The sequence below is a fragment of the Giraffa tippelskirchi genome, chromosome 11 (assembly GCF_054371585.1).
Source record: "Giraffa tippelskirchi isolate mGirTip1 chromosome 11, T2T-mGirTip1v1.2.pri, whole genome shotgun sequence".
Taxonomy (NCBI): domain Eukaryota; kingdom Metazoa; phylum Chordata; class Mammalia; order Artiodactyla; family Giraffidae; genus Giraffa; species Giraffa tippelskirchi.
The window spans coordinates 114,655,884-114,671,121 of NC_137285.1; the positions used below are offsets into that span (position 1 = coordinate 114,655,884).

Here is a 15,238-nt window from a genome sequence, read left to right on the forward strand (position 1 = left end):
TCACCATCAGAGGACTTTAATGCTTATTACTATTACGGATTTCCAGAATGCAGGTACATTACCCAAACTAGTGATCAGCTCCCTTTTCCCTCCCCCACTGAACATGATTAGCATTCCTGGGACCTGGGGCAGCCTCTGGGGCTCACAGCCACAGCCTCCCCTCTTCCCTCCCTCAGGCGTCTCCTCTGCTAGCAGAGGATGCCTTGCTCCCGGTGCTAGTGCTGTGTGCTGCTCCAGGCAGCTTATCATGCCTGCAAGCAAAGGTGTAATTATGCTGAAGGAGGTACTTGGCATCTTTTTCCAACATCAGGTGTCAGGAACCTGCTGAAGAGATTGTCAGTGGCAGCTACTATGTCTCTGACTTGGAGAGGTGAAGATTCCCTTTACTTTCTCAGGTCTAAAAGGTGGTTTTGTGAGGTGAGGTGGGGTGGGGTGGGGTGTAGACGCCCATTTTAAGTAGTATACATCAGGACTTCCCTGGTGGTCCAGCAGTTAAGAATCAGGCTGCAGTGCAAGGGATGTGGGTTTGATCATTGATCTGGGAGGATTCTACATACTGTGGAGCAACTAAGTCCATGTACCACAACTACTAAGGCTGTACTCGAGAGCCCATGCACCGAAACTACTGAAGCCCAGTGTGTAGAGCCTGTGCTCTGCAACAAGGGAAGCCACTGCAATGAGAAGCCCATACACAACATGTAGAGAAAGCTCGTGTGCAGCAACAAAGGCCCAGTGCAGCCAAAAATAAATCAATAAAAATTTAAAAAAATTTTTAAAGTTGTATACATCAGATGCAATAAGATATAATACTCAATCCCTTAATACTTAAAAGGCAAAACCTACAATCTAAGTCATTTTATTCATCTAAATGCATATTTTTATTCTATCACAAAGAACAAAACAACGTTGGGCTCCCGATAGGAAAACATGCTGTTGCTACTGGATTCGCTCAAATCTATTGATCTCATGTTGACTGATATGGACTCAATTAGGTCCATATTAGACAGCCAGGCCCTTGAGACAGTAAGAGAATGAATGGTTTATACTCTCTGAGGTCCTTGAGCTACACTTGCATGAAAACCTGAATCTTAAAATCCTATTCCAGTACCTATGCTCTCCACCACATCTTTGCTCCCTCTGGACAGTAAGGGAGTGAGAGGAAGGGGGTGGGCGTTGGAACAGAGCCAAGTCCCTGTTCCCCGCTTCTCAGCTGCTCAAACTTGGGATCTCCACTTCCCACAGCCTTGACAAGCTGGAGACAGTTTTCTCAAAAGGTTGTGCTGGGACTCAGAAGTAGCTCAGCGAACAGGAGTTTCTTTCCCAACAATCTACATGAGGTTTCTACAGAACACCTTTTATAGAAAAAGCACACTAGATTTTGACATTTTGCGGTTTTCCTCAGCTTCCTTTGGATGAGGGTGATGAGCTTGCATTCTAAGGAAAGGCACATCTCGCTCAGAGATATATGGGTTTGCACCCACCCAGCTTATGATGCAACCTCCTGGGGAAACCCCACAGGTGTCCCGTGACAATCCCATTTCCCTTCACAAAACTCACTGTCTACATTCCACTTGATGCTCCGAGGAGGAAGTTTCAGGGTTTCGTTGATCTTCTCCAGGACAGTCTGCAGCTTTTGCTTCTGGGCAATCTCTGACTGGGTGACCTCAGCAACGTTCAGCTTCTCACTCTCGAGTTTCTCTGGGGCGACAAGGGAAAGAGAACAGCTGTTACCTCTGCTGCTCACCACGCTAAGCCATGCACTCACACCTTCACGCATTCACTCACTCACCAAATACATCCTGAGCACCTAGTAAGAGAGGGCTGCTGTCCCTTCCTCAGCTGATGGTGGGGTATGTATTGTGAAGACCTAGGGATTGTGTCTTGAAACCCCAAAATGATAAGGCCTCAGGACCATGAGTGAGTGAGTGAAAGTCACTCAGTCGTGTCTGACTCTTTGTGACCCCGTGGACTATTCATATACAGTCCATGGAATTCTCCAGGCCAGAATACTGGAGTGGGTAGCCTTTCCTTTCTCCAGGGAATCTAGGACCATAGGTGGGCATTTAACCCAGCTTATCATATTTGAGCTCTTTTCCCTCATATCTGGGGTTTACTTTTTCACGTCTGCCTTCTTCTCCAAGGATATTCCTGTGCTCCGACTGGAAAGCCTTCCATGCTTCCCCTGGGCAGTGGCCAAGTCCTAATCCAAGGTGTTTTGAACACTCTTGTAGTGTAGTACAGTATGAATCATATTTATATCTTAAGAACCTTCTTTCCTTTTAAACCCACTTGGAAGATAACTAATTTGATGCATCCTATTTAATTAACTCTAACGCCCACATCCTTTCACATTTTAACATCCCTGAAATCAGGCTGTCTTAAAAGTGCTGACAGCCAGGTGGAAGCTGTAAGAGTTACCACTGCTTCTATGTGGATGAACGTGGTCATAACTCTTCACAGTGTGCTCACTCCCATGTCTCAGGAAGCCTACAAGATGCTGTATAGCAGAAATTAACACAACATTGTAAATCAACTATACTTCAGTAAATTTAAAGAAAGCCTACATGAGCAATTTCAAAAGGTAGAACATAAAAATTCCGAGTCATAAGAAAGCATCAGGTAATAGTTTAATTGAAGGTTTCTTTTTTCTCTTTGAGTAGTACTTATCCTGTTATGTTTTAAAATCAATGGTTCAGGTATGCAATGACATAAGCCCTTAATACTTAAAGGCAAAAAAAAAAAAAAGTCTATTTATTTTATTAATGTAAATTTATATTTCTATCTTAAGGAACAATTTTGGATTCCTTAATGGGAAATATGTTGTCTGCTATTGGATTCACCTAGTCCACTCTCCACAACTCACTGGAGGATTGACAGGACTTTCTGAAGCATGTTTAAAATGTCTTTTCTCCTCATTTTTTAGGCATGTCATACAAACTAATGAAACTTCACCATACATCAATGGTCCCCATACAGCTTACAGTATCTTATTTTTCAGTAGTTGTAGCTTATCCAGGTCAAATGCCTCTTGAGTAATTCTTTGAAGACAAAATTGCCCAGTAGAAAATGGGTTATGGAAAAACCTGAATGAATTTTTTTTGGCCAACCCAATATATAACAGATCTTATTCAATCTTTCCCCTGTAGATACACAGTCAAGTTATATCCCACTTTTTCCCCATTTGTAATAAAGTTGCAGTAAACACCCTGTGTATGTGTACGTATATATGTATTTCCAACTGATTTTTACTGGTCAAAATAAAAGTTATTGTCTTACAAATTTTCTTCTTGAATACAGTCATCTTACCAAATTCCTTTATTATTCTTTGAGTTTTTAGTATTCTCTAGGCATACAAATAACATAAAACATTACTGTCCCTATTTTGTAAGCTTATGTCACTTATTTCAATTTTATGACATTTTAAGATAGATTTGAGAGTCTCTTCTACTGTTTCTACCCTTCATATTATATATTCAACCCTCAAAATTTAAGAGATCTACTCAAATAGTCCTACAGTTAAATAAATTCATTCAGTGTTACTAAGAATTTATAGATAATTTCTTTTTAAAGTCTTTTTTCCCCCTTTGTTCAGCTAATTTCACTTAGTTCTATGAAAATTTTCCATTACCAAATTTTTATTCTTTCAGGAAATTATTTCTCTCATGTTTTTATAGTTTTGAAAATTGTTCATCATTAGTTTAACTTGTTGTAAAGTAGTAGGCATGATTTTGAAATAGAATGCTATTTATAAAATTTTCTCAGGTAGGATTATATTGTAAATCTTTCAGTTGTTTTTGAAGTTAGCATCCAAATAGGCTTTTGCAGAGGTTATTTATAGAAAACAGTGAAATAGTATTCAAAAAGTTCTCAAATATCAAAACAGGGCAGAATAAACTCAAGTATTCTGAATGGTTGTCATTCAGAATTGTTAGAATTGTTAGATATTCTAACAAACACAGTCGCCACATATATCATACTATATTAATGTAACTACCCTTCAAAGAATTAGAATACATAAATTACTCCTTCCAATTAAGAACAATTCCTAAGTTATTATATTTTTGTTTCCAAAAACATGGAGAGGGTTAGTTTAAAAAAGTTTTTTTTATTATATCATGGTCAAAGAATTTGTTCTGTATAACTTGTTGAGGCTTTACGGACATAGTCAAATTTTGTAAGTGTTCCATGCAGCTAAAAAGAATGAGAATACTCATTTGGAGGTGTTGCTGGTCATTTAGATTGTCTAGCTCTTCTCTAGTTTTATGAACTTTTTCTTAATGTGTTATTAAAAGAAATATGTTAATGGTAGATTTGTCAAGTTCTTGTAATTCTGACCGACATTAAAAATTTTTATATAGTAACATTTAATGTATAAAAGTGTTTTAGGTTTAAAATGTCCTTATTTCCTAGTAATGTTAGTCTCATTAATAATGTAGAGACTCTCCACAGCAATGTTTTTCTCCTTAGTCTATTTCATATTAAAATAGTTATCCCAGCTTTCTTTTAATTAGTATTGTCTAGTAGATATGATTATTTCCATTTTTTTCTTTCAACCCTTCTGTATCCTCATATATTAAAGACTATGTCTAGTAAACAGCATATAGAAAGATTTTTTGTTATCTAGTCTGACAATCTTTTAAAAGGATAAAGCCAATTTACATTGATTGGGTTTACAAATATATTTGGATGCACTTGTATCAGCTTATTTTGAACTTTGTTACTCTATTTTTCTGATTCTTTATGTCCCCCTTTCATCCTTGTCGTCTCTCAGATTAAGGCTTCTATTCTCTCTCATTTCATTTTCTCTTTATTAAAAGTAGGGAGGCTATATACTCTGTCTTATTATTTTAGTGGTTTCCTTAGAAATTTTATCATGTGTATTTAACTTACAGTCTTATGCTAATTAGTCTCTTTATCCATGTACTAAATAATACAAGGACCTCAGCACACTAACTAATCACTCTTCCTGACTTAAGTGCTATAGTTGTCTGGGATTCTGATTCTATTATATCTTCATTTTTTGTTGCATTTCATATCTTTTCTAGGGGTTTATTTTCCTTCTTTGTGGAGAATACTCTCTAGAAATTCCTTTCAGTGAGGGTCTGTTGGTAGTAAACCCTCTCACTTCATGTTTGTTTAAAATGCCTTAATTTTCTCCCCATTTTTAAAAGTTTTTTTTTTTTTTTTCTGGATATAAACCTGTAAGTTAACAATATTTTTCTGCACTTTGCAATTTTCATTCCAATAGCTTTGGGGTTTTATTGTTCCTGATAAAAGACAGCTTTCAGTCTGTTGTTATAGGTAATCTCTTTTTTTCTCTTTCTTTGCTTTTGATCTTTTCTTCGCCTTCAGTGTTCTTAGATTTCATTTTGAAGATTTCTGATTATTTGTCCTGTTTGGGATACCCTGAGATTCCTGAATCTAGACTTCATATCTTTCATCAGTTCTGAAATTTTTAATTCATTATGTCTTTAATTATTATCTATACACCATTCTCTGTTTTTTTCCTGCTAGAATTCCAATTAGCCATGTGTCAGATTTTCCTAATCTCTGTTTTTAATTCTCATTTTCCACTCCATTGTCTTTCTCACATTGCATTCTGGGTAATTTCTTCAGTGCCATATTCCAGCTCATCAATTCCTAATCAGCTATGTCTAATCCACTGAAGTTTCTAATTACATTATTCCATTTTTTCCCCACTTCTAGAAGTTCTATTTAGTTCTCTCTCATAGTTTGCTTGTCAATTTGATAGTTACTTGTGCTTTTATCATCCTTCCAATAGTCTTAACACTTTTGACATATTAAATGTATTTTATATTCTATGACTGATCAATTGCTAATATCTATAGCATTTGTAGGATGAATCTGTAGTTTATTGTTTTGGCTGATGCTGTCATACTGGCTTACTTTCATGTGTTTGGTGATTTCTGATCTTGAGCTCATTTACTTTGGAATTTTATCTCTGGGAATTTTTTGTAGCCTGGGTTTAAGGTTCATCCTTTTAAAGAGGCATATGTTTGCTCCTGCCTTGGGAAGCACTAATAACTTGGAACAAGTTTTAACTACATTTTCAGCTTGGGGCATTTAAAACCACATAAGTACTGTGAATTCTAGTCCAGAATTTGTGTGAGTACAGACATTTGATGATAAGGAATTATCAGTGCAGACTTCTTTCTTGTGTCCTATTCACGTCCAAGGCTGAGATAGACATTTATCCTTACTTACCCTCTCTGTGGGACAACATTTTCTATTTCACCCACTGAAAGTGTTACACTTCAGAGACCCTGGTGTTACTCAGGAGTATGTGATCCAATTCCCCTTCCTTTCAGGCTCTCTCTCTTGACCCTGTAAGTGTGAGCCATTAAACTTCAGGCTAATTACTGTTTAGAAATTAACACTTATTTTACTGGATTTACACTTCCTTGTTGTTCTTGGCATCAGTAGGATTTCATTCCTTTCCAGTTAAGCCATACAATACAAAAAAATATGTGTTTTTTAAGGTTTATACAGATTTTTAAACTATGAAGGCCAAGAAGGTTTGCTTCAACATTTAACGAGCCATAATATTCAGCCTGAAAACCTATTTCCTTATCTTATTACATTAGCTTGTATATCCAAAACACTTATAATGGTGGTGATAGCTACCCTCTCTGACTTGTTCCTAATGCCATGTCTTTGATATTTCACTATTTAATGTGTTCACTGTTAAGTTTTGTATAAATGGTCTTTATCGTATTTAGGTAGTTTCCTTTTCTTCCTGTTTTACTTGGGATAGCTGTTGAAATGTATGATGTATTATTATTTGACATCTACTGATAGATTTAGTTTTGCTACTGAAATTTACATATGTACTTTAAAATTGAGAATATACAAACATGGACAAAATTCAGGCTGTGAAAATTAAGTCCCCTCTTCCCCCTGCTGTCCCAAATCCCCCAGTTCCATGCTATGGAGAGTTTTTGGGACTCACCAGAGATATTCTCTACATACTCAAATATTAGATGTGTCTCAAGGCACACACACGCTGACACAACAGTTCTGCACCATACTATTTGTTTTTACTTAGTAAGACACTCTGGAGAGCTTCTCTACTACTTATAAATAAAAGAATAAGAATATAAAGACTTTCATCCAGCTTTTGAGTTTTTCAGAGACCAGAAAATGTCCCATCCAATTTAAGAATAGCAGTATACATTATCTTCAATTATCTTAGAATCAATGACCATCATAGCAACAGCTAGGGCAGTGCTATCCAAAAGAAATTTCTGCTATGATGGAAATGCTCATTTCTGAACTATTCAGTATGGTAGCCACTAGACATATTTGGCTAGGGAGCATTTGAAATGGAGTTAGTGTGACTAAGGAAACAAATTTTAATTTTAATTTCTTTTAATAGCTACATGTGGCTAGTGGGCACTATATTGAACAGCTCTACTGTAAAGCTGTACAGGTCATCTTCCTGGTTTTATAGAAGAGTGACCCCAGTTGCAGAGGAATGTTTTCACGGCAGAACCAGGATTGGAACTCCGATCTATCTTGCTTTTCATTACTTTTTCAATTTTAGCATAGCTACTACTTCAGCCTAAGTACTTTTTTGGGTGTGGGGAAGAGATTCTCAAACCCTTCAAGATGCTGTTCCTCCTGGGACTCATGGAATCATCCCTATTTAACACTCACCATTTAGAGTATAGCATCATCGACTCAATGGACATGAATTTGAGCAAACTCTGGGAGACAGTGGAGGACAGGGGAGCCTGGTGTGCTGCAGTTCAAGGGGTTGCAAAAAGTTGGACATGACTTAGTGACTGAACAACAACAATGTAGAGTCAGCCTACTCTACAGTCAGCTGCTCATTCTACACATCACTAGGTTCTCTTAAGAGATGGGAATACCAGACCATATTACCTGCCTCCTGAGAAAACCGTATGAAGAGCAAGAAGCAACAGTTAGAACTGGACATGGAGCAATGGACTGGTTCAAAATTGAGAAAAGAGTATGTCAAGGCTGTATATTGTCACCCTGTTTATTTAACTTATATGCAGAGTGGTGGTGATGGTTTAGTTGCTAAGTTGTGTCTGACTCTTGCAACCCCAAGGACTGTAGCCTGCCAGGCTCCTCTGTCCATGGGATTCTCCAGGCAAGAATACTGGAGTGGGTTGCCATTTCCTTCTTCAGGGGATCTTCTCAACCCAGGGATCGAACCCGGGTCTCCTGCATTGCAGGCAGATTCTTTACCCACTGAGTACATCATGTGAAATGCTGGGCTGGGTGACTCACAAGCTGGAATCAAGATTGCTGGGAGAAATATCAACAACTTCAGATATGCAGATGATACACTTTAAAGGCAGAAAGTAAAGAGGAATTAGAAAGCCTCTTGATAAAGGTGAAAGAGGAGAGTGAAAAAGCTGGCTTAAAACTCAACATTCAGAAAACTAAGATCATGGCATCTGTCCCATCACTTCATGGCAAACAGATGGGGAAACAGTGGAAACAGTGACAGATTTATTTTCTTGGGCTCCAAAATCAATGCAGACAGTGACTGCAGACACACAATTAAAAGACACTTGCTCCTTGGAAGAAAAGATATGACAAACCTAGACAGCATATTAAAAAGCAGAGACCACTTTGCTGACAAAGGTCCATATAGTCAAAGCGATGGTTTTTCCAGTAGTCATGTATGGATGTGAGAGTTGGACCATAAAGAAGGCTGAGTGCTGAAGAATCGATGCTTTCGAATTGTGGTGGGAGAAGACTGTTGAGAGTCCCTTGGACTGCAAGGAGATCAAACCAGCCAATCTTACAGGAAATCAATCCTGAATATTCATTGGAAGGACTGGAAAGACTTCACCTAAAACTGAAGCTCTAATACTTTGGCCACCTGATAGGAAGAGCCAACTCATTGGAAAAGACCCTGATTCTAGAAAAGATTGAGGGCAAGAGAAGGGGGCAACAGAGGATGAGATGGTTGGATGACATCACTGATTCAGTGCACATGTGTTTGAGCAAACTCAGTGAAGGACAGGGGAGTTCTGGTGTGCTGCATGCAGTTCATGGGGTTGCAAAGTGCCAGACAGGACTTAGCGACTGAACAACAACAGGTTCTCTTGAAGCTTTTCCTTACCTACTGCCACTCCTCTAGTTTGACACCATCATTATCTTGTAAAAAGATGCTTTGCTGGAGTTTCTTCTACTGCCTCTAAGCAATCCTCCTGCTGCTCCTATTTCTGATGGTGCCATTTTGCTCAGAAGCCACCAACAGTGACCACTGCCCACCGAATATAGTCTAAAATTCTTAGTACAAAGGTCTTCTATGAGGCAAGCTCATGTTTCTTTAAACAAATTTCTCATTTTAGAGTGGTTTATAGATTTATAGAAAAGCTGAAATGACAGTTCAGATAGTTCCTACATCCTAAATCCAGGTTCACCTATCTTTAACCTAGTTTACATTTGTCACAGCTAATGAACTGACACTGGTACATGACTATTAACTAAACTCCATATTTTATTTGGGTTTCACTAGTTTTCCCTAACGTATTTTTCTGTTCACACCTCCTCATTACTCGTCTTGACTCCTCTCTTCTAGGATAATTTTTTTTTTTCCCCAGAGATACCTGTTTCTTCAAGACCTTAACAGTTTTGAGGGATACTGTGGTTTTTTTCTGTTTTTCTCATGGTTAGACTGGAGATATGGGAGAGGAAGACCACAGAGGTGAAGTGCCTATCAAGGGTACATGCTATGGATGTGAGTTATCACTGGAGATGCTAACCTTGATTTGGCCAAAATAGTGTCTGCATGAGGTTCCTCCATACCCTAATCACTGGAAGCCAGTCACTAAATTCAGTCCATTTCAAGGGTGGGGAGTTAACTTCTACTTCCTTGAAGGAGTTATAAATTAATAACTTATTTGGAAAGATTCTGTAAAGAAGATTTGTCCCTTCTCCTTCATTATTTGTTCAGCTATTTACTGCTATCAATATGAACTTAAGGATATTTATTTTAGACTTTGGGTTATAATCCAATATTATTGTCACTCATTTTCTTGCTCAAATTTAGCCATTGGGAACTATTTCACATGGGCCCTAAACACTTTCAACATGCTGCCCCATATATATGGGTATATTTTTCCTTAGTGCCTCTTTCTGCACTGCAACACGCTGCAGGCTCATTTGTATGCCCAGCTCCAGTCTTAGAGTCGCCAATACTCCAGAGGCCCTGGTTTCTATTATTGGAGACCAGTGTCAGAAACCAAGGTCTGGGTGCTAGGTCCCATCTTCTTTGTTCGCCACATACCCCACTCAACCAATCCTGATGGTCACTGGATGTGCTCCTGTCTCTTTGACACTCTCTCTTCACTCACACCGAAATCTACAGGGGCTTACCAGCAACATTTTTTACTAGAATGCTCTTCTCCTCCTTCATCTGGCTGAAATTCTGCTCCTTCCAGAAGACCTGAATCAAAATGTCCCCTCTTTTCATGATGCCTTTCTAAATCTTCAACTTGATAGCCCACAGCCCTCCATAGTACCAGGCTGTGAGTTTCTGAATGTGGCACTGTGATGTACTTACCTCTAAAGCCCTACACTCAGCAGCAGCACAGAGCAAATCAAATGGCTATTGCTTGATGAATATTAATTCATCAAGGTCAGTGTAAGATATATACTCTTTAGGGTTGACCAGGGTGTTCATTGGAAGGACTGATGTTGAAGCTGAAACTCCAATACCTTGGCCACCTGATGCAAACGGCTGACTCATTTGAAAAGACCCTGATGCTGGGAAAGATTGAAGGCAGGAGGAGAAGGGGACGACAGAGGATGAGATGGTTGGATGGCATCACTGACTCAATGAACATGAGTTTGGGTAAACTCTGGGAGTTGGTGATGGACAGGGAGGGCTGGCGTGCTGCAGTTCTTGGGGTCGCAGAGTCGGACACGACTGAGTGAGTGAACTGAACTGAACCAAATGATTATAAAGTAAGTGTCCTTGTATCCATACTAATATAAATAAATACTGGATACATATGTAAATCTTATCCTTACAGAAGACGTCAAATTAATAAATGTAGAAGGAATGGGAGAATAGGAAAATAGAAAACCTCCACTAGACCTCCACAGTAATAACCAGCAGACGTGCTCCACCGATTATAGTTAGTGGGAGGAGTGTAAGAAAAAACAAGATGCTTTCAAAGTCTTAAAGTATCTCCCTGCAAATAAGTTAATAACAAAGAGAAAAATAGTAAAACTTTATAGTGAAGAAAGCCTGGCCGATACCACCTTAACTGAATGGTCAAGGTTAACGTCACAAGTGACCAGTCACGGTAACATCGTGTCTGCCCTGAAATGAGGCACTGAGGACACATCAGCTCTGCGGTACCCCTCCCCAAACATACAACTCTAATCATGAGAACACACCAGACAGACCCGAACTGGGGGCCATTCTGCAAAATAACTAACCAGTCCTTCTCCAAAGTGCCAAGGTCATGAAAGACAGATGTGACAACTGAATATAATGGCGGATTCTGGGTTACCTCCTAGAACCAAGAAAAGACATGAATGTAAAAACTGGTGAAATCCAAATAAATTCTGTGATTCAGTTAAGCACTGTCCTGAGGTTGATTTCTTAGTTTTGATGCTTACCCTCTGCTGGGTAAGATGTTGACATTAGAGGAAGCTGAGTAAAGGGAGACGGGAAACCTCTTGGCCGTCTCTGCAACTCTTAAAATTATTTCAAAATAAAGAAGTTTTAAAGAAACACTGACAAATGGGCTATGGGTTTAAGTGGTAAGACAAATTGTAAAATATAAAGAAGATCTGGGAGAACTTCAGAATGCTTCCAAGACAGGAAACAGCTTAACATACAAAAAGGAGTTTGGAGCCACAGAAGTTAAGACAAATGATGAGGCTCTGAGCTGAGGAGGCAGCAGTGGGGTTGGAAAATATTGGTGACAAGCACCCCTGACCCAGTGCGCAGTGAGCCAGGCACTTTTCCAAACGCTGCACGTGTTCTAGCTGATTGAGAAATGAGATGGGTTTGACACGTATACATGGGAAGACAGCTGTCAGAACTGTGACCAACAGAACATGAGGGAGAAGGAGCAGTTCAGGATTCCCCCCAGTTTTCTAATCTGGCCTTGTAACAGCATTCCTCAAGGTGGAAAACAAAACGGGTTTGGGGAGGAGGAAGGTAAGCTGAGTTCAGGGCAGGCTGGTTACAGGGGCCTATGTGACACGCACGTGGGCAGGCTGGAAAGGCAGGGAAGAGATAACCTTACTCACAGCTTCAAAGAGAGAGTCATTCCAGAGATAGAGATCTGAGGGTGATGATCATATAGTTGCTGGTTGAAACCGTAGGAACAGACGAAATCACCCAGGAAGAAGATATGAAAGAAAAACAGAAGGAGGCCAAGGATGGAAGCTGGAGGAAACCCAACCTTTATGTAAAGAAGAATAGAGGAGGACGACTGAGAAGCGGGTGTCAGAGGTGGAAGAGAAACAGGGCAGCATGAAGTCACAGAAACAGTCGGGTTGGGGAAGGCAGATGAGATGTTCAGTAGGGTCAAATGTCACCACGTAAGCGGAACTCTCAGTTGACAGTGGTGATGTGGGAAGGAAAAGTTGATGGCAAGGCGGTGGCACCCAGCCCGTACCTCAGGAGGGAATGCTTGGGGGGGGGGGCAGGGAGAGGGAGTGCCAACCATTATTTTGAGAAATGTGGTTGGGCATGAAAAAAGGAAAATAGCCAGAGGGGAACTCAAGGTCAGAGGGGTCACCCCAAACTCCCATCTCCAGACCGATTCCTCCCAGGAGCTCCTGATGCACATTTTAAACTGCAAACGAGTTCTCTCCAGTGAGCATGCTGTCTGTAGCTTCTGAATGTGTATGTCTAGCCTTAGACCCACACTCAGGTTGACAAACAAGGCATCAGCTCTGTTTGTTACCATTTCAACGTGAAGTTTGAGATCTGAGATGGTCTAACCTGACTGTACTTGATGCCTGACTCGGGGCAGCATGGATAATGCTGGGCAGTTTTGTAACCATTCCCAGAGGCGAGATTGCTTCATGACCGTGTTCCATTACCCCATAGCCATATCCCACCCCTGCTTGGAAAGTCCAGCATAGAACACTTCCAGACTGTGTCAGGTCCCAACTAGAAATTTGGTGAAGTTAAAAGCTACAAATGCTAGGAGAGGTAATCAGCAAGGCTCAGGGTTTTTCCACATCTGCACGTGCCAAAGCACGTTCCCCTCCGTGTTCAGTTGCATTTACAAGCCTTTAAATATTAATACTCATTAATATTGATGTTTGAGTACCACATGAGCTTAGCTTCCTAGAAATTACTAGATTTTATATTATTCATTCATTTGTTCAGTATACATTGATTAAGTGCTGGGCACTGTGTTATTACTGGAGAAGACTGGAAAAAGGAATATGACATGGCTCCTGCCCTTGAGAAGCCTACATACACTTATACGTGTGTGCTCAGTCGCTCAGTTGTGCCTGACTCGTTATGACCCCATGGACTGTAGCCTGCCAGGTTCCTCTGTCCACAGGGATTCTCCAGGCAAGAATACTGGAGTGGGTTGCCATGCTCTCTTCCAGGGGATCTTCCTATTCCTATTCCAGGGATTGAACCCAGGTCTCCCGCACTGCAGGTGGATTCTTTACCATCTGAGCCACCAGGGAAGCTCAAGAATACTGGAGTAGGTAGCCTATCCCTTTTCCAGCAGATCTGCCTGACCCAGGAATTGAAAAAGGGTCTCCTGCAATGCAGGTAGATTCTTTACCAGCTGAGCTACCAGGGAAGCCCATACATTTACATAAACAGCCACAAACAAAATGGAATGTCTTACAATAATAAAGGCATATATATTATGTATACATGTCTTATGTATCTATAACATAAAAGCATGTATGTTATATATAGGTATGTGTATCTATATAACAAAGGCATGCATATTATGTACATGTGTATGTATCTATATAATAAAAGCATGAATGCTTTGTACACGTGTGTATCTGTATCTGAGGGAACACAGAAGAACACATGACTATTTCTTCCAGATGTGACTATGTCATGAGGGGAGGCACGTTTGGTTGACTCTACAGATAGGAAGAACGAGCAATAATGGTTTACCTCAGTGGATAAAGGAGGAAGAAAGGCCCCAGAGTCAGAATAAAAGAAAAGGTAAAAGAAAAGAGGTGTGAATATGGCCAGTGTATGTCATAATATGGCGTGGTGTTCACAAACATAGCAAAACTACCAATGAAATAATAAAAGATACTGACTGACTGGGCATTCACTGTGTGTCAGGTACGATTCTAAGCATTTTACATGGCATGAGCCACACATGTGAGTGACTGGAGGTGAGGCTGACAAGACAGATGCAATGCTTTGAAAGTTGTGCTAATAGGTCTGGACTTTGTCCCACAGGTAGGGGAGAGTGAGTACTGACAAAATGAGACTTGCAATTAAAAAAGTTTCCTCCACCAGCATCCCCATCTGGTCACAAAGCCTCCCTCTGCAAAGGGGAATGGGTTGGAGGAGGTGAGATGGGAGGCAAAGAGGTGAGCTCGGAAATTGTTTCAACAGTTCAGACAAGTGAAAATGGCAGGGAGGAGGGGATGCGAGAGAGAATTCTGAGCAAGAAATGGGGCCATGGAGACCCCCTGCCCCACAGCCATGGAGGGGCAGGGAAGAGAGGAGGGGGTTCTATTCACTCAAAAGGAAAGAAACATCCTTAGGAAAGAGGATGCGCTCAGTATGAGGCGCTAGTGGGAAACTAAGAATGAGAGTCTGGAACTTAGGGCAGCGGTTAGGACGACAGAAAGTGGGGGACAGAGAGGAGAAGTCCAAATCCAGTCACGATGAATCTGTCCTCTCAACACGAGTGTCACCCGGAAGTCTCCTTTCCCTCCCCAACAGCCTCGCTCTTTCACATAACAGCTGTGACCTGAGGCAGCGATGCATACGCTGCCAGAGGCCAGACACCTGGAGACACACGGCAGCCAAGTGTCACAGAGGTCCACACTCCTGCGTACTCACACCAACTGGAGAGAGATACAGAGGAACACACGTACATACAGGGCCACAGATCGCAGAGGTACACATATATGCATGCAAACACACACATATGTACAGGTCTATGGGTGACACATGTATACAAACACACACACGCAGCTCCACGCACATGTACATACACCTACAGAGGCCACAGGTGCGCAATTTTCTGGAGAGGGTGAA

At 40.5% G+C, this 15,238-nt stretch overlaps 1 protein-coding gene and 1 long non-coding RNA gene across 2 annotated transcripts in view; one reads left to right on the forward strand and one right to left on the reverse strand.

Annotated features, from left to right (window-relative positions):
- The window catches only part of LOC145526743 (uncharacterized), a 68,260-nt gene extending 65,053 nt beyond the window's left edge, over positions 1-3,207 (forward strand). Inside the window, exon 6 of the long non-coding RNA XR_014069140.1 lies at positions 2,789-3,207. This is a non-coding gene — a long non-coding RNA (uncharacterized LOC145526743). The remainder of the gene's footprint in view (positions 1-2,788) is intronic.
- Positions 1-15,238, reverse strand: part of PARVA (parvin alpha) — a 166,358-nt gene that overhangs the window by 46,123 nt on the left and 104,997 nt on the right. The window contains exon 5 of the mRNA XM_081543111.1: positions 1,558-1,698. Coding sequence (XP_081399237.1) covers positions 1,558-1,698 — 141 coding nt within the window. The remainder of the gene's footprint in view (positions 1-1,557; positions 1,699-15,238) is intronic.